The 24,118-nt window shown below is 44.0% G+C and overlaps 1 protein-coding gene across 2 annotated transcripts in view; it reads right to left on the bottom strand.

The window, feature by feature from the left end:
- Positions 1-759, bottom strand: part of lsm14ab (LSM14A mRNA processing body assembly factor b) — a 107,190-nt gene extending 106,431 nt beyond the window's left edge. The window contains exon 1 of one of the 2 annotated variants that reach the window (XM_072595797.1): positions 474-759. In XM_072595797.1, the coding sequence (XP_072451898.1) occupies positions 474-594 (121 nt within the window). In that variant the 5' untranslated portion in view covers positions 595-759. The remainder of the gene's footprint in view (positions 1-473) is intronic. The other variant, XM_072595796.1, reaches the window with a different exon arrangement.
- Positions 760-24,118: the final 23,359 nt, after the last annotated feature.

The following is a 24,118-nucleotide window of genomic DNA, read 5'->3' as shown; positions in this document are numbered from 1 at the left end:
AGCGCATCTGATTTGACGAATACATCGGATTGATTTAGAAGCCATTAATTTTAAAATTGATGAGTTATATAAATAAATATTAAAACGAAATGTTAGTTATTTTTGTTTATGGTGATATGGGTAGCAGGTTGTTTTTAAAACCAACGACCACTCCCCACTTTCTTTACCACATCCAATTAGAATATATTGATAAAATTCACATTCCCCACCTCCCTCCCCAAGGCAGTAAGAAAACAGTCAAATTAAAGCTCAGGTTGAAATATAATTAAATACACTTGAGGGAACTGAAGCTCTTGTTGACAAATCCCGCCATTTTAGTTTTTTTTACAAGGGATAAACTGCTCGAGGTTTAAATTTTTTTTAAAAATTCGCGATAAGATGTCGAAATGTGAGGGATTATTATAAACCAGAGTTATTCAGATGAGATGGGGCCGTGTTCCTAGGCCCGGGGCCTCCCGCTCTACGCCATTTACCTTTGGCTAAAGCGACGGTCGAGTTCTCGGTGTCGATGGTGTACAAAATCCCCTCATATCGGATCTCCGCCTTGGAGATCAGGCTGATTTTACTACCGATGTAAGGAGTACCCCCACTCATGATGGTAGTTGTACAGTGCCCACCACTCTCCGAGCGAGTTGGAGCAGCGGATGAACGTGGATTGCCTCTGCCGTCCCGCTCCGGCCTTTCCCTTTCTCTCTCCCCCCTGTTCCGTGACGTTCGCTCAGGCAGCAGCCAACATGGCTGCCTTCATATTCCAGTGACCAGACCCTTCCCCCACTCCGCCAGCCTTTCCCTTCTCTCCCTGCACAACACCAGCAGCGCTCTTTGCAGAATGAAATCTTAAAAGATATAAAACAAGCATCTCTCTGGGAAACCTGTAACTTCATAACTCTGCAACATTAACTCAAAAACACTGCTCGACAAGTTAACTTTTCCAAATCGTTGAAGAAATCTGGAATAAAAGATGTGAGGGAAGACTGAATAAAAAGTTAGGTGCGATGCTTTTACAATTTACCTGATGAATTGCCCTTTGAAATCAACGATTTAGTTTTATTTCTAGTTGGCATTTTACCAAAAGAAACTTTGATGCCCAAACGTTTAATAAAACTGAAAGTTGTCATTATGAACCATAATATTTGCATTTCTATTGAAATAATAGCCAAATAACAACTTCTGAATTTATTTAAGGGCTTAAAGACCCTGGAACAACCTTACGATGATATAGTGGATCTGGGCATCATTGAGTATAAACAAAATATCGATTATGCTACACCAGGTCAGATACCAACACACCTATGAACACACACACACACAAAAGTTAGATTAGGCCTTATCGATTGTAACTTAGTCAGAACGAGTTCAATCTTGCTAAAAAAAAATGCTCTAGGGATGAGTGACCGCAATAAAATCGAAATTTACTTTATGTTTAAAAGTGAGGAAGTATAATTTGAAGCAAGGATATTCAATTTTAACAAGAAAATATGAAGACATGGGGCAGAGATTGATAGTGGAAGATTGGGAAAATACATTAAAAGACACAGAGTCAGAAAGATGTGCAGCACGGAAACAGAGCTGAAAATGAGTTGCTGAAAAAGCGCAGCAGGTCAGGCAGCATCCAAGGAGCAAGAGAATCGACGTTTCGGACATGAGCCCTTCTTCCTGAAGAAGGGCTCATGCCTGAAACGTTGATTCTCCCGCTCCTTGGATGCTGCCTGACCTGCTGCAATTTTCCAGCAACACATTTTCAGCTCTGATCTCCAGCATCTGCAGTCCTCACTTTCTCCTAGCACGGAAACAGACCCTTGTCCACGCCGACCAGATATCCCAACTCAAGCTAGTCCGACCTGCTCACACCCAGTCCCTATCCCTCCAAACCCTTCCTATTCATTTACCCATGCAGATGCCTTTTAAGTGTTGCAAATGTCCTCAACACCACCACTTCCTTAGGCAGCCCATTCCATACACGCACCACCCTCTACATGAAAAAGTTGCCTCTTAGGTCCCTTTTATATCTTTCCTTTCTCACCCTACACCTCTGCCCTCGAGTTCTGGACTTCCCCACCCCAGGGAAAAGACCTTGTCAACAACCCTCTCCATAGTAACCTCTATAAGGTCACCTCTCAGCCTCCGACAATTCATGGAAAAAAGACCTAGCCTATTCAACCTCTCCATATACCTCAAATCCTCCAACCCTGGCAACATCCTTGTAAATCTTATCTGAACCCTTTCAAGTTTCATAACATCCTTCCGATAGGAAGGAGACCAGAATTGCACGCAATATTCCAACAGTGGACGAACCAATGTCCTGTATCGCCGCAACATGACCTCCCAACCCCAATACTCAATGCTCTGACCAATAAAAGAAAGCATACCAAATGCATTCTTCACTATCCTATCTACCTGCGACTCCACTTTCAAGGAGTTATGAACCTGCAATCCAAGGTCTCTTTATTCAGCAACAGTCCCCAGGACCTTACCATTAAGTGTATAAGTCCTGCTAAGATTTGCTTTCCCAAAATGCAGCACCTCACATTTATCTGAATTAAACTCCATCTGCCACTTCTCAGCCCATTGGCCCATCTGGTCAAGATTCTGTTGCTATCTGAGGTAACCCTTTTCACTGTCCACTACAGCTCCAATTTTGGTATCATCAGCAAACTTACTAGCTGTACCTCTTATGCTCACATCCAAATCATTTATGTAAATGACAAAAAATAGAGGACCCAGCACCGATCCTTGTGGCACTCCACTGGTCACAGGCCTCCAGTCTGAAAAACAACCCTCCACCACCACCCTCTGTCTTCTACCTTTGAGCCAGCTATGTATCCAAATGGCTAGTTCTCCCTGTATTCTATGAGATCTAACCTTGCTAATCAGCCTCCCATGGGGAACGTTGTCAAACGCCTTACTCAAGTCCATATAGATCACATCTACTGCTCTGCCCTCATCAATTCTCTTTGTTACTTCCTCAAAAAACTCAACCAAGTTTGTGAGACATGATTTCCCACGCACAAAGCCATGTTGACTATCCCTAATCAGTCCGTGCCTTTCCAAATACATGTACATCCTGTCCCTCAGGATTCCCCCCAACAACTTGCCCACTAACGACATGATTGTCCATAGGCAATGGATAGTACGCCTTGCAGCAATTATACATTCTTTTAAAGTGTCAAAAATGATTTATCAACTATGGCTAACAAATGAAGTTCAGAATGGTATAAGAATAAAAGAAAGGGGAATAACTCAGAAGATTGGGAAGATTCTGAGACTACACTAAAGAAGGATGAAGAAACTGATAAGGAAAGAACAGAATATGAATGCATTCTAACAAAAGAAAGACTGTAAAATTTCTATATAAAAGGTACATGAAAATGAAATATTTGGCTAAAATGAATGTGGGTCCTTACAGACAGTCAGAAGAATTTATCATGGGGAAATAGCGAAATGGCAGAGAAGCTAAATGATTGCCTTGCATCTGTTTAAACTGAAGAAGATACAAGACATCTCTAAGAGCAAGAGATCCAACTGGCTAGGGAGTATAAGGGTTGGAAATTATTTAACATTAATAAGAAGACTGTCGAGGAGAAATTAATGGAGCTGAAATAATACATCCCAAAATGCTTTATAAGGTGGCCATATAGATAGTCAATGTATTAACCATAAGATCATAAGAAATAGGAATAGGAATAAGTTATTTGGCCCTTTAAGCCTGCCTCACCATTCAATAGAATCATGGTTGATCTGACACGACTCACATTCACTTTCCTGAATTTCTCCACCACCCTTGATTTGTCAGCTGATCAATAATCTATCTCTGCCTTAAACAAACACCAGAACTCTGCCCCTCAACTTCTCAGTGGCAAAGAGTTCCAAAAACTTAACAACCCTCAGAGAAGAAATTCTACCTCTTATTAAAGGATTGGACACTCTGGAGGCAGGAAACATGTTTCCACTGATGGGTGAGTCCCGAACCAGAGGACACAGCATAAAAATAAGGGGCAAGCCATTTAGGACAGAGATGAGGAGAAACTTCTTCACCCAGAGAGTGGTGACTGTAGGGAATGCTCTGCCCCAGACGGCAGTGGAGGCCCAGTCTCTGGATTCGTTTAAGAAAGAGTTGGATAGACCTCTCAAGGATAGTGGAATCAAGGGTTATGGAGATAAGGCAGGTACAGGATACTGATTGAGGATGATCAGCCATGATCATAATGAATGGTGGTGCAGGCTCGAAGGGCAGAATGGCCTACTCCTGCACCTTTTGTCTATTGTCTATTGTCAATCTTAAATTGTCTCAATGCTGAAACTGTGGCTGCTGGTCCGAGACTTTCCCATCTGGGGAAACATGCTGCGAGTTTTTTGAAGATTTCCAGCTCAGGTTGTGAGTTTGCTCACTGAGCTGGAATATTTGTTCTCAGACATTTTGTCACCATGCTAGGTTACATCATCAGTGAGCCTCCGTTGAAGTGCTGGTGTACTGTCCCACTTTCTAGTTATATGCTGGGTCTGTTCTGGTGGGTGATATCACTTCTGGTTCTTTTTCTGAGAGGTTGGTAAATGGGGTCCAAATCGATGTGTTTGTTGATAGAGTTTCAGTTTGAATGCCATGCCTCTAGGAATTCCTGTGCCTGTTTTTGTTTAGCCTGCCCCAGGGTGGATGTATTGTCCCAGTCGAACTGGTGTGCCTTGTCTGTGTGTAAGGATACTAGTGATCGCTGGTCATGCCTTTTGGTGGCTAGTTGGTGCTCATGTATCCTGATGGCTAGTTTCCGACCAATCTGTCTGATGCAATGTTTGTTTCAGTCCTTGCAGAGTCTTTTGTATATGATGTTTGTTCTGTTGATTGTCGGTACAGGGTCTTAAGATTCATCAAGAGCTGTTTCAGTGTGCTGGTAGGTTTGTGGGCTACCATGATGCCTAGGGACCGGACTAGTCTGGTTATCATCTCTGAAATGTCTTTAATGTATGGTAGTGTGGCTAGAGTCTCTGGGCGTGTTGTATCTCCTTGTTTAGGCCAGGTCTCTGGCACAGAGTCTGTCCCTGTTGCTCAGAAGGGAAGGGGGAAGAGGAGCAGAACATTTGTCATTGGGGACTCTTAGTTAGGGGGACAGATAAGAGGTTCGAGATATGAGAGAGACTCACGGTTGGTGTGTTGCCTCCCAGGTGCTAGGGTTCGAGATGTCTCTGATTATGTTTTCGGGATCCTTGATGGGGAGAGGGAGCAGCCCCAAGTCGTGATCCACATAAGCACCAATGACATAGGTAGGAGAAGAGATGGGGATTTAAAGCAAAAATTCAGGGAGCTGGGGTGGAAGCTTAGAGCTAGAACAAACAGTTGTTATCTCTGGTTTGATGATTATGCCATGTGCAAGTGAAGTGTGAAATAAGGAGAGAGTGGAGCTGAACACGTGGCTGCAGGGATGGTGCAGGAGAGAGGGATTTGGATTCTTGGTTAATTGGAGCTCTTTCTGGGCTAGGTAGGACCTCTACAAACAGGATGGTCTTCACCTCAGCAAAACGGGTACCAATATCCTGGGGGAGGAAACTTGTGGATGCTCTTTGGGTGGATTTAAACTAATTCAGCAGGGGGAATGGGAACCAACATTGTAGTTTGAGTATACGGGAGGATGGGAATACTGAAGTCAGAACAAAAATTTCAAGATCGCAAGAAGGCACTGGCAGGCAAGAAGTTGGTTTGAAGTGTGTCTACTTCAACACCAGGAGCATTCGGAAAAAGGTGGGTAAACTTGCAGCGTGGGTTGGTACCTGGGATTTTGATGTTGTAGCCATTTCGCGACACGGGTAGAGCAGGGACAGGAATGGCTGTTGCAAGTTCCGGGCTTTGGATGTTTCATTAAGAATAGAGAAAATCGTAAAAGAGGGGGTAGTGTGGCACTGTTAGTCAAGGACAGTATTATGGTTGCAGAAAGAATATTTGAAGACTCCTCTACTGAGATAGTATGGGCTGACATTAGAAACATGAAAGGAGGTTACCCTGTTAGGAGGATAGGGGAGCAAAGATGATCCTCAATAGGAGAGTGACACAGTAATTGTTATGGGGGACTTCAACTTTCCAAATATTGACTGGGAATACTACAGTTCAAGTACTTTAGATGGGTCAGTTCTTGTCCAATGTGTGTAAGAGGGTTTTCTGATATAGTATGTCGACAGGCCAACAAAGGGCAAGGCCACATTAGATTTGGTACTGGGTAATGAACTGGCCAGGTGTTAGATTTGGAAATAGGTGAGCACTTCGGTGATTGTGATCATAATTCAGTTATGTTTACTTTAGTGATGGAAGGGGATAGGTATATACTGCTGGGCAAGAGTTATAGCTGGGGGAAAGGCAATTACGATGCAATGAGACAAGATTTAGGATGCATAGGATGGGGGAGGAAACTGCAGGGAATGGGCACGATTGAAATGTGGAGCTTATTCAAGGGGATCCTTAATAAGTACATACTAGTCAGGCAGGGAGGAAGTTGTTGAGCGTGGGAGCCGTGGCTTACTAAGGAAGTTGAATCTCTTGTCGAGAGGAAGAAGGAGGCTTATGTTAGGATGAGATGTGAAGGCTCAGTTAGGGTGCATGAGAGTTGCAGGTTAGCCAGGAAAGACCTAAAGAGAGAGCTAAGAAGAGCCAGAAGGGGACATGAGAAGTCATTAGCGGATAGGATCAAGGAAAATCTTAAGGCTTTCTATAGCTATATCAAGAACAAAAGAATGACTAGAGTAAGATTGGGGCCAATCAAGCATAGTCGTGGCAAGGTCTGCATGCAGTCAGAGGAGATAGGGGAAGCGCTAATTGGATACATTTCCTCAGTATTCACACTAGAAAAAGACAATGATGTTGTCGAGGAGAATACTGAGATACAGGCAACTAGACTAGATGGAATTGAGGTGCAGAAGGAGGTGGTGTTAGCATGTCTGGAAAGTGTAACAATAGATAGGTCCCCTGAGCCAGACGGGACTTATCCTAGGATTCTCTGGGAAGCCAGGGAGGAGATTGCAGAGCCTTTGACTTTGATCTTTATGTCACCATTGTCTGCAGGAAGAGTGCCAGAAGACTGGAGCATAGCAAATGTTGTTCCCTTGTTCAAGAAGGGGAGTAGAGATAATTATAGACTAGTGAGCCTCACTTCAGTTATGGGTAAAGTGTTGGAAAACGTTACAAGAAAGAAGATTTATAATCATCTGAAAGAAATAAGTTGATTGGGATAATCAACACGGTTTTGTGAAGGGTAGGTTCTGCCTCACAAACCTTATTGAGTTCTTTGAGAAAGTGACCAAACAGGTGGATGAGGGTAAAGTGGTTGATGTGGTGTATATGGATTTCAGTAAGGCATTTGGTAAGCTTCCCCACTGTAGGCTATTGCACAAAATACAGAGGCATTGAGGGTGATTTAGCTGTTTGTCTTCTTTCAGCTAGCCAATTTCTGAGCCAGAGGGTGGTGGTTGATAGGAAATATTTATCCTGGAGTTCAGTTACTAGTGAGGTACTGCAAGGATCTGTTTTGGGTTCACTGTTGTTTGTCATTTATATAAATGACCTGGAGGAGGACATAGAAGGATGGGTTAGTAAATTTGCAGATAACACGAAGGTCGGTAGAGTTGTGGATAGTGATGAAGAGTGTTGTGGGTTACAGAGAGACATAGATAAGCTATAGAGCTAGTCCAAGAGGTGGCAAAAGGAGTTTAATGCGGAAAAACGTGAGGTGATTCACTTTGGAAGGAGCAACAGGAATGCAGAGTACTGGGCCAATGGTAATATTCTTGGTAGTGTAGATGAGCAGAGAGATCTCAGTGTCCATGCACACAGATCCCTGAAAGTTACCACCCAGATTGATAGGGTTGTTAAGAAGGTGTACTGTGTGTTAACTTTTATTGGTAGAGGAATTGAGTTTCAGAACCACGAGATCATGCTGCAACTGTGCAAAACTCTGCTGCGGCCACATTTGGAGTATTGAGTGCAGTTCTGGTCACCGCATTACAGGAAGGCTGTGGAAGCTTTGGAAAGGATTCAGAGGAGATTTACTCAGATGTTCCTTGCTATGGAGGGAAGGTCTTACGAGAAAAGGCTAAGGGACTTGAGGTTGTTTTCATTAGAGAGAAGGAGAGAGGCTACTTAATTGAGACATGTCAGATAATCAGAGAGTTAGACAGGTTGGACAGTGAGAGCCTTTTTCCTCGGATGGCAATGGCTAGCACGAGGGCTCATTGCTTTAAATTGAGGGGTGATCGATATAGAGTCAAGATTAGAGTGGTGCTGGAAAAGCACAGCAGGTTAGCCTGCATTTGAGAAGCAGGAAAATTGACGTTTTGGGCAAAAGCCCTTCATCAGGCCTGAAATGTTGATTTTCCTGCTCCTCAGATTGCCTGACCTGCTGTCCTTTTCCGGCAACACTAATCTTGACTCTAATCTCCAGCACCTGCAGTAGTTATGTTCGCTTGGATGATAGTTATAGGTCAGATGTCAGAGGTAGTTTCTTTACTCAGAGAGTAGGAGGGGCGAGGGATGCACTGCCTGCAACACGAGTAAACTCGTCAGCTTTAATGGCATTTAAGTGGTCATTGGATTCGCATACGGACGAGAATGGAATCATGTAGGTTAGATGGGCTTCAAATTGGTTCCACAATGGATGCATCATGGAGAGCCAAAGGGCCTTTACTGCATTGTAATGTTCTATGTTTAGCTTTGTTGTGTAAGAATCGGTGGACTGGGCGTATCAGGTACCTGTTGTTCCTGAATGGATTGCATAGGTATGTTTCTTCTGCTGCTCATAGTTCCTGGGTGCTGCAGTGTGATGTGGCTCATTTAAATAATGTCCTGATGCAGCTCCGTTTGTGGGTGTTAGGATGATTGCTCCTGTAGTTAGGTATCTGGTCAGTATGTGTCACATTGCTGTAGATGCTGGTATGCAGCTCTCTATTGGCTTTTTGTTCTGTGACATTGAGGAAGGGGAGTCTATTGTTGTTCTCTTCCTCTTTGGCGAACTTTATACCAGTAAGGATGTTGTTTGTGTGTGTTTCTTCTAATTTTTCTGATTCATGATGACAAAGGTGTCATCCACAGAGCTGATTCAAAGATTGGACTGGATCGTGGGGAGGGCTGCTTATTTCATCCTCTGCATAACTTCTTCTGCCCAGAATCCTGATACTGATGATCACATGGGTGTCCCTCTGATGTGTTTGTAGCTCTTGTCGTTAAAGGTGAAGTGAGTTGTGAGACACAGGTGTATTAGTTTTAGGATGCTGTCTTTGCTGATTGAGTTGGTGCTGTCTGGAGTTTGTGTCCTTGGTTCGTCTAGTAGTGGGGCCAGTGTATCTTTGGCCAAGGTGATGTTTATTGATATGAATAGGGCCATCACACTGAAGGAAACCATGACCTCGTTGTCCTCTACCTTGGTGTCTTTGATGGTGCCAAGAATCTTCTATGTGGTATTTCAGTTTGCTCGTGAGTTTTGAGAAGATTTGTAGCTCAGGTTGAGATTCTGGATGTTAGTTTGCTCGCTGCACTGGAAGGTTCATTTTCAGATGTTTCGTCACCATACTAGGTAACATCATCAGTGAGACTCTGGTGAAGTACTGGTGTTAATGATCCACCTTCTATTAATGTATTTAAGTTTTCTTGGGTTGGCGATGTCATTTCCTGTAGTGATGTCATTTCCTGTTCTTTTTCTCAGGGGGTGGTAGATGGGGTCTAACTCATTGTTTTTGATGATAAAGTTCTGGTTGGAATGCCATGTTTCTCGGAATTCTTGTGCGTGTCTCTGTTTGGCTTGTCCGAGGATGGATGTGTTGTCCCAGTCGAAGTGGTGTCCGTCCTCATCTGTCTGTAAGGATACCAGTGAGAATGGGTCATGTCTTTTTGTGCTAATTGATGTTCATGTATCCTGGTGGCTAGTTTTCTGTCTGTTTTCCAATGTCGTGTTTGTTACAGTTCGTGCACGGTATTTTGTGAATGACATTTTGCTTGTTGTCTGTACAGGGTCTTTCAAGTTCATTAGCTGCTGTTTTAGTGTGTTGGTGGGTTTGTGGGCTACCATGATGCCAAGGGGTCTGAGTAGTCTGGCAGTAATCTCCGAGATGTCTTTGATGTAGGGGAGAGTGGCTAGGGTTTCTGGACTTTTTTTGTCTGCTTGTTTGGATTTGTTGCTGAGAATACGGCAGACTGTGTTCATTGGATACCCGTTCTTTTTGAGTACGCTGTACAGGTGATTTTCCTCTGCTCTTCATAGTTCCTCTGTGCTGCAGTTTGTGATGGCTCAGTAAAATAATGTTCTAATGCAGTTTTATTTCTGGGTGTTGGGATAATTGCTTTAGCGGGCTACTAACACCAGTACTTCACAGGAGGCTCATTGATAAGGTTACCCAGTATGGTGATGAAATGTCTGAAAACGAACCTTACAGCTCAGCGAGCAAACTTACATCCATTTCAGTTTGCGTTGGAGTTCCTTTGCTCATCTGTATGTTGGTGTGCCGGGAAGTGAGACTATGGGTCTGAAGGGGTCCTGGTTTGCGTACCATTGGTAATCCATAGAAATGGGCTGCGTTGGATCCTTCAGGTTTGATTCCTTGAAGGTCTGTCTTGTTAATTTCACCTGAATTGGGGAGTTTCTCTTATCCTCTTTTCAGACCTCTGCATAATTCCAGCCTCCAGCAAGAAAAATCGCTTGCAATGTCCTCCCATTTCTTGATGTTCACGATCAGTGACATCATGTCTCTCCTGCAGACATCTTTGAAATGAAGATGGGGCCGCCCTTGTGCTCTCGTCAGAGGCTAGCTCCCCGTAGAGCAGGACTTTCGGGATCCTCCCGTCTGACATGCAGTGTACATCAACGAGGTAACAACAATGACTGCAGTTGCTGGAAACCAGATTCTGGATTAGTGGTGCTAGAAGAGCACAGCAGTTCAGGCAGCATCCAAATAGCTTCGAAATCGACATTTCGGGCAAAAGCCTTTTGCCCGAAACGTCGATTTCAAAGCTACTTGGATGCTGCCTGAACTGCTGTGCTCTTCCAGCACCACTAATCCAGAATGCAGTGTACATGGCCCAGCCAGTGGAGACGGTGTCGTTGGAGCAGGGTGAAGAGGCTGCGTATCTGGGTTTGGGCCAGGACCTCATTGTTGGTGACTCAGTCAGTCCACTTGGTGTCCAGTATGTGTCTCAGGCTGTGAAGGTGGAAGGCGTTGAGACGTCAATCTTGTCTGGGGTAGAGGCTCCAGGTGTCACTGCAGTAAAGTAGTGTGTTGAGATGCAGGCCCTGTAGACTGCAACCTTGGTGTGCGTTGTCAGCTTTCCGTTCTCCCAGAATCTCTTTGTCAGCCTGACAATTATTGAGGCTGCTCGTCCGATCTGGCTGTTGATCTCGGAGTCGAGGGAGAGACTGATCGTGATGGTGGAGCCAAGGTATGTAAATTCGTGGACTACCTCCAGTTTGTAGTTGTTGATGGTAATGGCAGGGGCTTGTTCAATGTCTTGACCCAACACATTGGTCTTCTTCAGGCTGAAATCCTGGCAGGCTCTTGAGAAGCTGTCCATGAGGCGTTGGCATTGCAGTTGCTCTTCTGAGCATGTGCCGCGTCATCTGCAAACATCATGTCCCTGATGAGTACTTTGTGAGCCTTGGTTTTCGCCCTCAGCCGGGACAGACTGAACAGTCTCCTGTCCAATCTGGTGTGGAGGTAGACATCATCAGTTGGTGTTCCAAAGGCATACTTCAGCATCCTCTTGCTGTCCTGAGTAATTCCAGTGTTGCCTGAGTGGCGTGGCATTTGTACTCTAGTAGTGCAATACTCTTTGCCTCGATGACAGCGGTGAGCTGACTTGCACTTGCTTCAAGCCAGTCCTGGGTCTTGCCCTGTTTCTTTCCAAAAGCCTTGAGTGCAGTGCTGTGGGTCATAACCCTGAGACAACATCTCCTTCTAGTGGGTCTGCAAGATTCGTATCTTCCAGTGACTTGATGGACTCCACTGCTTTGTCTGGGCATTGGGTCCTACTGGCATCAATGTTAGCCTGGAAGTTTGGCTTAGTGCATCTTCTTTGGGCAAAGTCTGATCTTGCAGCAAACCAGAGTGATCCGGGTCGCAGTCGGCACTCTGATAGGAGTGAGGCACGAGCACACTTCTCAGGTGGCAGTGTCTGGTCATTATCAGGTCTATCTGGTGCCAGTGTTTGGAGCAGGAATGTTGAAAGACACTTTGTGCTGAGCTTTGGTCTGGGAGGAGGTGTTGGTGACACAATCTGTGAAGTGTGCAAACCTCGCACAGTCGTTGTCCGTTGTTATTCACACTGCCAATCCCATACCGACCCAGGCATCTTGGTCAGGAGATGTGGTCGGCGCCCACTCTGACGTTGAAGTTGCCAAGTAGCAACAACTGTTCCTGACTAGGAATCCCCTGTATTATCATTGAGAGCCTGTCATAGAACTTGTCCTTTGTGTCTTGTGTAGAGTGGAGGGTTGGGGCATAAATGCTGACAAGGTTGACTGGCCCGTTGGATTGTGTGGAGTCAAAGTGAGAAAATCCACTCCATCCCATTCTCCCTAGGCTTTACTATCTTCAGCAGCGAGTTCTTCTCAGCAAAGCCAACACATGCTCTCTGGTCTCGTCTGGGCCTAACCCCTGTCAGAAGAAGGTATAGTCTCTCTCACGTAGGGTTCCCAATTCTGCGAGGCATGTCTCTTGGAGCATTGCGATGTCCACTGGAGTCTCAGCAATTCATTGTTAATCACTGTTGTCACGCGTGTATTGCTTATCTCCCGAAGGTCACCTGATATACCAGTGGTCATGGTCCGTATACGCCAGCATCCTTGTCTGAGTGCTGGCTTCCTTCTTTGTCTTCTTGTTGTGCTCGGCGCAGTGATTACAGTCCACAGTTCAGGCTACTTGTATCCCTAAGCCCCACGCACCCAGTGGAGTGGGCAGACGGTGGCGGGACAGCACCTAATTTGTTGGGGGCTGCCCCACTTGAGGTGGGCAGAGGCTGTCCAGTGAGGCGCAATTGCCTCTCCCTCAATTGAAAGCAATCCCTGGCACCTTGCTCTATGCCAATTAAGTGCAGGCTTATTACCAGTGGACTGCTGCTTTCTGTGTCGTGCTGTCGCGGTGAGGCGATGCTGGAGTGTCCTCTCCAGGGCGCAGGCCTGCATAAGGTGTATGGAAGATTGGCAGTTGCCCATGCAGGTCTCCCCTCTCCATGCCACCGATGTGGTTCAAGAGCTGTGGGGCCTGGGATCCCGGGATCCCGGCTGGACACGGCCGCTCAGTCCAGGCTGTGTGGCCTGGGATCTCGGCTGGACACGGCCGCTCAGTCCAGGCTGTGTGGCCTGGGATCTCGGCTGGACACGGCCGCTCAGTCCAGGCCGTGGGGCCCGGGAGCTCGGGTATTAGAATCCCTCCAGTGTGGAAAACAGGCCATTCAGCCCATCGGGTCCACCCTGGATATGACTGCCATTCTAACTGCAGCTGCATCTAACTGGGATTATTGTCATATGTTAAGTATGTAGCAAATTGTTAATGTTTCTTTGATTATACCTTTCAAATCCATGATGTCAACACCTAGAAAATGGTTTGGCTGTAGGCCTATCACCACTTGAAGATCCCTCCCTAGTCCCTTATATTTCTTCGTTAGGAAGATATCACCATTCTTTAATCATCACTGTTTAAAGTCCTAGAACCCGTGCCCTATCAGCACAGAGTGTACCTACACCATACAGACTGCAGCAGCTCAAGTAAGATGGCCAATTATATCAAAATTAGGCAAGAGCTCAGAAATGTGGATTGGTTACAGCTATTTGAAGATAGTGATCTGGAAGAGGGCACTGTTGGTATGATCAGCAAGTTTCCAGATGACACGAAGATTGGTGGAGTAGCAGAAAGCATAAAGGACTGTCAAAGAATACAGGAGGATATCGATAGACCGGAGAGTTGGGCAGAAAAGTGGCAGATGGATTTCAATCCAGACAAATGTGAGGTGATGCACTTAAGCAAGTCTAATTCGAGAGTGAATTCGAGAGTGAATTATACAGTGAACAGAAGAGCCATGGGAAAAGTTGATGGGCAGAGAGATCTGGGAGTGCAGGTCCATTGAACCCTGAAGGTTGCTGCACAGGTGGATAGAGTGGTCAAGAAGGCATATAGTATGCTTGCCTTCATTGGACGGGGTATTGAGTATAAAAGCTGGCAAGTCATGTTAACATTGTACAAGACATTGGTTCGGCTGCATTTAGAATACTGTGTACAGTTCTGGTCGCCACATTACCAAAAGGATGTGGACACTTTGGAGCGGGTGCAGAGAAGGTTTACGAGGATGTTGCCGAGAATGGAAGGTGCTAGCTATAAAGAGAGGTTGAGTAGGTTAGGTTTGTTCTCATTAGAAAAAAGGAGATTGAGGGGTGACCTGATTGACGTTTACAAAATCATGAAGGGTATAGACAGAGTAGATAGAGACAAGCTTTTTCCCAGGGTGAAGGATTCAGTAACGAGAGGTCACGCTTTCAAGGTGAGAGGTGGAAAGTTTAAGGGGGATACACGTGGCAAGTACTTCACACAGAGGGTGGTGGGCGTCTAGAACACGTTGCCAGCAGAGGTGGTCGAGGCAGGCATGGTAGATTCATTTAAGATGTGCCTGGACAGATGCTTGAAGGTGGGGAACAGAGGATTACAGATGCTTAGGAAATTGGGCGACAGGTTTAGACAGTACATTTGGATCGGCCCAGGCTTGGAGGGCCGAAGGGCCTGTTCCTGAGCTGTAAATTTTCTTTGTTCTTTAACCACCTCAAGGCTGGGATCAGCAATAACTGTTAATTCTGAGTGAGGCAGAACATTTTTAAAAAATACAATAGGGACAGTTGGTCAACATTACTAAATCCACAAGGTAGATTAACATCAAGGAAAATTAATGCATGGTACTGGAATGGTAGAATGTCTGGAAGTAGCTTTAGTAGCCCTGTGCCAGGAGAAAAAAAAGCAAGGAGTTCATTTTGCTGAATGCCGTTGGTCTACCCTGATGGAAAGTGAAGCTCAGATTAGTAGAGATTTAGGAGATGCACAGAATCTTTTGATACCACTGCCTCAATTTAACATGAAGAGTTTCCCAACAATAGAATGCAGCTGCGTTGCTTCATCTACAAGGAGCTCACGTTGAAAATGCAGGTGTGCACTGCAGACTTTACTTAAATGATCTGAAAGTCACATACAGTCCATACCAGAACTTTAGACAACATCTAATAATAGTTCTGAGGAAGGGTCACTCGACCCGAAATGTTAACTCTCACTTCCCTCCACAGATGCTAGCAGACCTGCTCTGCTTTTCCAGCAATTTCTGTTTTTGTTTCCAAGTTACTGCACCTACAGTTCTTTTGGTTTTTTTAAATCTAATAATAGTGGCAGATGTTACAATGTCATTCTTGAGGAGAATGGTTACCTCAGTGAAACATACTCCAACAACAGTTCGCTCATTCATGAGTTAGATTGTAAGGAAAGAAAATGAGGATCTTATTTTGTGAATGGTTGAATTCTGAATCACAAGGTTAGTAGCATTTATTTCCTGATCCACTGGATCTCTGTAAGCAATCATCCAGAGGAATGTACAACATTAGACCACAAGCTAAATCAAGGCCAATAATTTTTAAAGCTGCCAATGATGCCTGACTGACTGACAAGGAATGAAGTTTCCCCACTCATCTTGGCGATAATGTACATCTGGTAAATAGCTAGTGGGAGTGTCACAGTTGCTCGCAAATTACGTGGTACAAATTATGCTTGCCCACCATGGTAGGCCTGTGATCTCCTGCACATTAGCCAGAAGTCTTGTGTTAGTTGAACAGGCATCAAGTCTGCAAAGCTTTCATACCAGCCAGGGCGAGGAATTGAAACTGCTGATGCAGGCACACATGAAGACAATGACAGCGTCCTTCTATGAGAAATTATGGGAGTTTGAAACAATTGCTTACCATCAAGTCCTGTTGACAATGAGGACAATTGCCTGTTACATGCTATTCTTTGGTCTTTTCCAATAACACCACTAGCAGCTGAATCAGATTAGATTAGATTCTCCTGCAGTGCGGAAACAGGCCCTTCGGCTCAACCAGTCCACACCAACCCTCCGAAGAGTAACCCACCCAGACCCGTTTCCCTCTGACTAATGCACCTAACACTATGGGCAATTTAGCATGGCCAATCCACCCTAACCTGCACATCTTTGGACTGTGGGAGGAAACTGGAGTACTCGGAGGAAACCCACACAGATACAGGGAGAAAGTGCAAACTCCACACAGACAGATAATCCTTAAACTTTCTCCCATGGGCATCGCTTCCACACACACATGCTACCATGTGTCAATGTCAATATTTTCACCTGTTTCAAAGACTGGGACCACACAATTTTGGCGAATGCCTGTCCTGCTACATCTCGATGATGGCCACCAGTGGCCCCCCTGTGATCGATGCCCAGTCGTGTCACCTACACCACTAGTTTTGGTGTTATCTACAAACTTACTAACAACGTCTTCTTCATTCACATCCAAATCAGATCAACCATGAACTTATCAAATAGCAGGGCAGACTTGTTGAGCTGAATGGTCTACTCCTGCTCCTTTGACTTATGGTCTGAGGAGACCATATTAAAGCATATCAGATTAATATGGAGTTGGGAGAATCAATACTGAGAAGTTGTTTCCCCTTTTGGGTGCAGCTAGGACCAGAGGACATAATCTCAAAGTAAGAGGTCACCTATTTAAGACAGAAGTGAGAAAGATGTTTTTCTGTCAGAGGACAATAAACGTGTGAATTTTTTATCACAGAGAAGGGTCGAGGCTGGGTAGTTCAGTTTGTAACGGATGAGAGAGACATCGGTGAGGGAATCAAGGGTTATGCAGTCAAGATATCTAAGTGGAAACCAGCCATGATCTTGTTGAATAGCAGAACAAGCGATACAGTGAATGGTCTAGTGCTGCTACTACATGTTATGGCGCTATGGTTTTAAATGGTAAGAACTTGGAAAGTTTAGGTTTACGAAGAGACGTGAGCATCCTTGTCAATAAGTCACTGAAGGCTCACATTCAGGTACAGCAACAAATTAGGAAGGGTCATTCACTTTTAAAACAAGAAAAATTGGATATGGGAGTAGTGAAGTCTTGCTTCAAATATATAGGAGCTAGGTTAGATAGCAGCTGGCATATTGTGTGCAGTTTCTGTCTACTTATCTTACAAAATATATTGTTGCTATTGAGGGAGTGCAACAAAGGTTCACCAGGCTTGTTCCTTGGATGGTGGGGCTGTCTAATGAAAACATTTAGGCAAACTGGACCTGAGTTCTCTAGAGTTTCAAAGAATGAGAGGTGATTTCATGAAACTTCCAACCACTTAGAGCAATAGACAATGTAGATGCAGGAATTTAGAACTGGGGAGGACAATTTAAAAATAAGGACCCTTAGGTCTGAGATTAGGAGGAACAGTTTTAACTAGAGGGTTGTGAACTTTTGGAGGGCTGAGGAAGTTTAGTCTTTGAATATGTTTAAGGTTAAGATTGATAGAAATTCTCATTTCCACTATCGGGATGGGATGGGTAAAAGGTATCGAAGTGCTCAATAAGCATGATTGTGTTGAGTGGCTGGCAGGCTTGCTGGCCTGAATGGCCTACCTTTGTTCCTACATTCCTCTGAGACTGGTATATCCATGATTACCATGGAAAGCAGCATTTAGTATTAATGGATAATAAATAACATTACTTTTAGGTCAAAGCCCTGAGGACAGTTTTTGATTTTGCCTTCTCCTCGATTAGTCAGTCTTGAACCCAAACTCACTATGTGCCATCAAATGACAAAAGACTTTAGACACAAAACGTCCAATCAGATAACTAACACAAGTCATGTCCTCAGTCTTGGCTCAAAAGTGTTCGGAAGATAGAAGCAAAGATTTAAGAAGAAATCAGGTGACTAGGTCTCATGATAACCCACGTAGATGCAACAGCTAAGAAGGCACAACAACTCCTCGTCTTCCTCTACCGGCTTATTCGGCATGTCCTCACCGACTTTTACAGATGCACCTTAGACAGCATACTGTCCGGGTACGTAAGGGTAAGGGCCTGGTATGGCATTTGCTGTGCCCAGGACCCTAAGAAACTACAGGTTGCGTATACAGCCCAGACCATCACAGAAGCCACCCTTCCATCCATGGACTTCATTTACATGGAAAGGCAGCCAACATCATCAAAGACCCATCGCACCCCGGTAATGCTCTCCTATAATGTCTTCCATCAGGCAAAAGATACAGAAGTTTGAACACATGCACCAGAAGGTTCCAGAATAGCTTCTTCCCTAGCATTATCAGACCGATGAATGGACTTTTTAAACTTCAAATAATGCTGATCTTGTTAATGTTGATCTTGCCTAGCACACATCAAAGAACATAGAACATGACAGCGCAGTACAGGCCCTTCAGCCCTCGATGTTGCGCCGCCCTGTCATACTAATCTGAAGCACATCCCACCTACACTATTCTATGTACGTCCATATGCCTGTCCAATGATGACTTAAATGCACTTAAACTTGGTGAATCTACTACCGTTGCAGGCAAAGCATTCCATACCCTTACTACTCTCTGAGTAAAGAAACTACCATCTGTTTTATACCTATCTCCCCTCACTTTAAAGTTGTGTCCCCTCGTGTCTGCCATCCCCATACTTGGAAAAAGGCTCTCCTTGTCCACTCTATCTAACCCTCTGATTATCTTGTATGTCTCTATTAAGTCACCTCTCAACCTTCTTCTCTCGAATGAGAACAGCCTCAAGGCCCTCAGCCTTTCCATGTAAGACCTTCCCTCCATACCAGGCAACATCCTAGTAAATCTCCGCTGCACCCTTTCCAAAGCTTCCACATCCTTCTTGTAATGCGGTGACCAGAACTGTACACAATACTCCAAGTGTGGCCGTACCAGAGCTTTGTACAGCTGCAGCATAACCTCCTGTTTCCGGAACTCAATCCCCCTATTAATAAAGGCCAAAACACTGTCTGCCTTCTTACAACCCTGTCAATCTGGGTGGCAACTTTCAGGGATCTGTGTACACGGACACCGAGATCTCTCTGCTCATCTGCACTCCCAAGAATCTTACCATTAGCCCAGTACTTGGCATTCTGATTACTCCGTCCAAAGTGAATCACCTCACACTTGTCTACATTAAACTCCATTTGCCACCTCTCAGCCCAGCTCTGCATCCTATCTATGTCTCTCTGTAACCTACTACATCCTTCGTCACTATCCACAACTCCACCGACCTTAGTGTCGTCCGCAAATTTACTAACCCACCCTTCTAAGCCCTCATCCGGGTCATTTATAAAAATGACGAACAGCAGTGGACCCAACATCAACCCTTGCGGTACACCACTAGTAACTGGACACCAAGATGAATATGTTCCATCAACTACAACCCTCTGTTTTCTTTCAGCAAGCCAATTACTGATCCAAACTGCTATGTCACCCACAATTCCATTCCTCCGCATTTTGTATAATAGCCGAATAACCCTAACCTTATCCTGTGCGATGTAACTTGTATGCCTCTGTCTAGATATTTTTCACCCTATGATCTGCATGTCCTTGCTTATTATGATCTGCCTGTACTGCTCAAAAACAAAATTTTCACTGTACATTGGTACATGTGACAATAAATCATTCAATCAATCATTGGGGTTCTGCCAGACATTAAAGGATGAAGTTGGAGTGAAGTTGTTTCTTTAGTTTCCTTTGAATTCTCTCTTTTAAAACTCCTAAAAATAATGAAACTGAGAGTGATTTTGGAGTTAAAGTACAGAGTTAAGAGCAAATTATAAAGTTAAGCTTAAAGGGGAGAGCATTTTGGCATTGTCCATAAGCTGGTAATTGAGAGACCCAGACTAATACTCTGGGGATACAGGTATAAACCCCAGCACAACACATGGGGTGACAGGAATTCATTAATAAACTTGGAATTAAAAGCTGGTCTGATGGTACCCATCAAACTAAAGTTGGTGGAGTAGTGGACAGTGTGGAAGAATGTACAGGTTGCAGGGGGACTTGGATAAACTGCAGAATTGGGCTGAGGGGTGGCAAATGCAGTTCAATGCAGCTAAATGTGAGGTGATGCACTTTGGGAAGGATAACAGGAAGGCAGAATATTGGGTTAATGGAAAGATTCTTCATAGTGTGGATGTGCAGAGGGATCCTGTTGTCCATGTACATAGATCTCTGAAAGTTGCCACCCAGATGGATAGTGCTATTAAGAAGGCATACGGTGTCTTAGGTTTCATTGGTAGAGGGATTGAGTTCCGGAGCTGCAATACCATGCTGCAACTATACAAAACGCTGGAATGACCATGCTTGGAATATTGTGTACAGTTCTGGTCGCCATATTTCAGGAACGATGTGGGAGCATTGGAAACGGTGCAGAGGAGATTTACTAGGATGTTGCCTGATCTGGAGGGAAGATCTTATGAGGAAAGGCTGAGAGACTTGGGTCTGTTCTCATTGGAAAGAAGAAGGCTAAGAGGGGATTTGATAGAGACATACAAGATGATCAGAGGATTAGATAGGGTAGACAGTGAAAGTCTTTTTTCTTGGATGATGACGTCAGTGTGTACGAGGGGGCATAACTACAAATTGAGAGGTGATAGATATAAGACAGATGTCAGAGGCAGGTTCTTTACTCAGAGTGTGGTAAGGGCGTGGAATGCTCTGCCTGCTAATGTAGTCAACTCAGCCACATTAGGGAGATTTAAACAATCCTTAGATAAGCACATGGATGATTTTGGGATAGTGTAGAGGAAGGAGCTGAGAATAGTTCACAGCTTGGTGCAACATCGAGGGCCAAAGGGCCTGTTCTGCACTGTATTGTTCTATATTCTAAACTATTGTTGTTTATCATAAAAATACGTTTGGTTTATTAATTATCTTGGGAAGCAATATCTACAGTCTTCCACGGTCTAATTGAATGTTGGAGCAAGCCTCTCAGTTGTACTAAACACTACAAGGTCAAATAGAAGGAAATAAACTAAGCAATCTATCTGACATTGATCTGGGTACCAAAAACTACAATGACATCCATAGCGCTGTTGACCCTGAAAAGTTCTCCTTATTTATGCCAAATTATGCCAAATTGGAATAGCTGTACCACAGACCAGTCAAGCAAAGTCTGAAATAGTCATTCGCAAGGAATACATCACAGAAACAGAGTCCCAGACACCATCACTGAGTATATGTCCTGTCCCACCAACAGGCCAAATCTACCAGAGGTGATGGTGCAGTAATGTACAGTTGGGAGATAATGGCACTGGGAGTCCTCAATGTTGACTCCAGAGCCCACAAGGTCCCAGGCAAGGGAATGAAGAAGGGCTCATGCCCGAAACGTCGATTCTCCTGCTCCTTGGATGCTGCCTGACCTGCTGCGCTTTTCCAGCAATACATTTTCAGCAGTGAGAATTCAGGGCCGGCGTGTTCCTATGAGTGGAGGGCAAGGGCGGCAAGTCCAAGGAACACTGGATGTCAAGGGATAGAGAGAGTTTTGTGAAGAAAATGTGGAAACATGTTAGGAACAGTGCATTAAAAACATGGTGGGGGGGGCATTTTAAAAGTAAAGAGAGTGTAGGAAGCTACTTAAAAAGGAAATTAGGATGTCAAAGAGGGGCCACAAAATATCTTTGGCAATGGAAATTAAGAAAAGCCCTAAGGCGTTTAATGAGTATATTAAGAGTAAAAGAATTACCAGGGAAGATCAAAGTGGTAACCTGTGTGTGGAGACAGTGGACATCAATGAGATCTCAAAAGAATACCTCTCATCTGTATTCACAGAGGAGAAAAACATTCAGCAGGGATTTAAATTGGGATTCCTGAAGGTTATCTGTGTCCTCCTTAGTGAAGACAGATCCAAAGTATTTGTTCACCGTGAATATAAAAATGCAGTCGGCAATTTGATATTTGGAGCCTACTCTGCCATTTAATAGGATGGTGAATGTAACCACAATCCACATTGCCGCCACCTGGGACAATATTTCACCTCTTTTACTTGCCCGATTCTATCCATTTCTGCCTTATAAATACTCAAGGACTTTGCTTCTATGACCTTCTGAAGAAGAGAATTCCAAAATCTTACACCTCACTCTGAGGAAAAATGTTGTTTCATATTTTTAAATGGTGATCCCCCTAGTTCTAAATTCTCTCACAAGGCAAAACAACCTGGATAATTCACCCCATCAAGCTTCCTTGGGATTGTATATGGTTCATTCAAGTCACCTCTTACTCTGCCAAACTCCAGCAGAACCAAGACTAGCTGGTCTGACTTTTCCTCAGGTATTAAGATCAATAAAGATGGACTTCTGGAGTAGCTTGGTTGTGCCATTACGGATTGAGATGGCCAAACCAGAAAGGAAGCAGCTGCTACACTGGGCCCACAGCAGATGGCGAGGGGGAAATACAATCCACTATACTCTTCAACGACATTAAAAGAAGTGTACTTAGTTTTATTTAGTGTCTTCAACATTTTAAAAGATTCCAAGGAAACTTCACTAGGAGCACTATAAAAGTATCAATCCCAAAAAAGGAGAGGGCAAATCATCAAACATTTGGACAAAGAAGCAGATTTTGTGTTAGCTGACAAAAAAATCTCAGCCTGACAAACGTCAGTTGGTAGAAATCCACAGATTTTGGGTCTCACAGTTCCAGATTTCCTTTCTCATCAGAGTGTAAAAAAAAGTTATGTCTGATTTTGTTTCAATGAGCCAGTGCTAATATTAATACAAATCATTCTTTTGGACTCCTCCATCAGAGGAGGTATTGTCCGTCCTATCAAATCCATTTAAAATTCTGAACTGCCCAAAGATCACCCCTTAATATTCTGTAAACGAGGCCATACAAGCTAGTTAATACACCACCTATACAATAGTGTAAACAATCTCCCAACTTATGTGTCTCTCATCACTAACTGGAAGACAAATGAGGGGAATTGTTTTGATTGTGATGTTACATTGTGAAGGCAGAAGAACGTAAACAGCTTACACAAATGAGACAATTTGTGTTTTGATTTGCAATGCTGAGGTTTACAAACAGTTATAATTCATCAGACATCTATTCATGAAGATGTTATCTCTACAGAATCGGTTGCCTGACATATAATGAAGCTTATAATTTGCTTATTACAAAATCAAGAACTATTCACCTTGCCAAGCAGCAGTTGGGAATCTCCTGATGGTTTCAGCTTCAGGTTTCATTAGGATAACACAAAGATAGGCATTAAAGTAAGATGTGAAAAGGATATAAGGAAGCAGCAAAATGGTAAAGCGAGGTTATGCGAGTGTGCAGAAATTTGGCTAATGGTACCTTGTAGGAAAATAAAAACTTTGTTCACTTCGGCAGGAAGAATGGAAAAACAGATTATTATTTAAATGAAGATAGATTGCAGAATTCAGTGGTACTGAGGAATTTGAGCAGCCTGGTACATGAATCACAACTTTAGAATGGAGATATATGTCCACTGCAAGGGATTCAGAAGGCTAATTGAGTGCCATGGTTTATTGTAAGGAGAATGGAATATAATAGTGGAAATGTTTTCCTATATGGCATTGGTTAACAAGGGACAAGAGTTATTGGTAGTAGGTATGAATGTGGCATGGAGGCCACAATCAGGTGAGCCATGATGTTATGGAACAGTAAAGAAAGCTCGAGGGGATGAATGGCCCACCCCTCCTTGCTCCTTGCCAAGCCAGAGTTCAGCAATCCCCCCAACACAAGTCAGCTCCTGGTCAAGCAATGCCTCTAATTTAAACTTATCCTTTTTAGTGTCTTCCAAAACCTTTCTCAAATTATATTATTTATTTTATCATTCCTCACTAGTTTCTCTGTCATACTGTCCCGATTCTGAGTCACTATCACTCTGTGTCACTATTACTCCCTATGCCTCCCTTCCTCATTACTCTCTGTCATGTTTCCCACGGGCCTAACTATTCCCAGTTCCAACATTCCAATTAGTCCCTGTTCCGATTACCAGGGGGTTCAATTCCCATAAAACCACAAGAAATAGGAAATAGAGTAGGCTGTTCCACCCTCGAATCCTGTTCCACCCTTTAAAAGGATCATAGGTGATCCGACATTCATCTTGTCC

The sequence above is a fragment of the Chiloscyllium punctatum genome, chromosome 26 (genome assembly GCF_047496795.1).
Source record: "Chiloscyllium punctatum isolate Juve2018m chromosome 26, sChiPun1.3, whole genome shotgun sequence".
Taxonomy (NCBI): domain Eukaryota; kingdom Metazoa; phylum Chordata; class Chondrichthyes; order Orectolobiformes; family Hemiscylliidae; genus Chiloscyllium; species Chiloscyllium punctatum.
The sequence above is the reverse complement of the archived record's forward strand: the minus strand, read 5'-3'. Positions and strand labels throughout refer to the sequence as shown.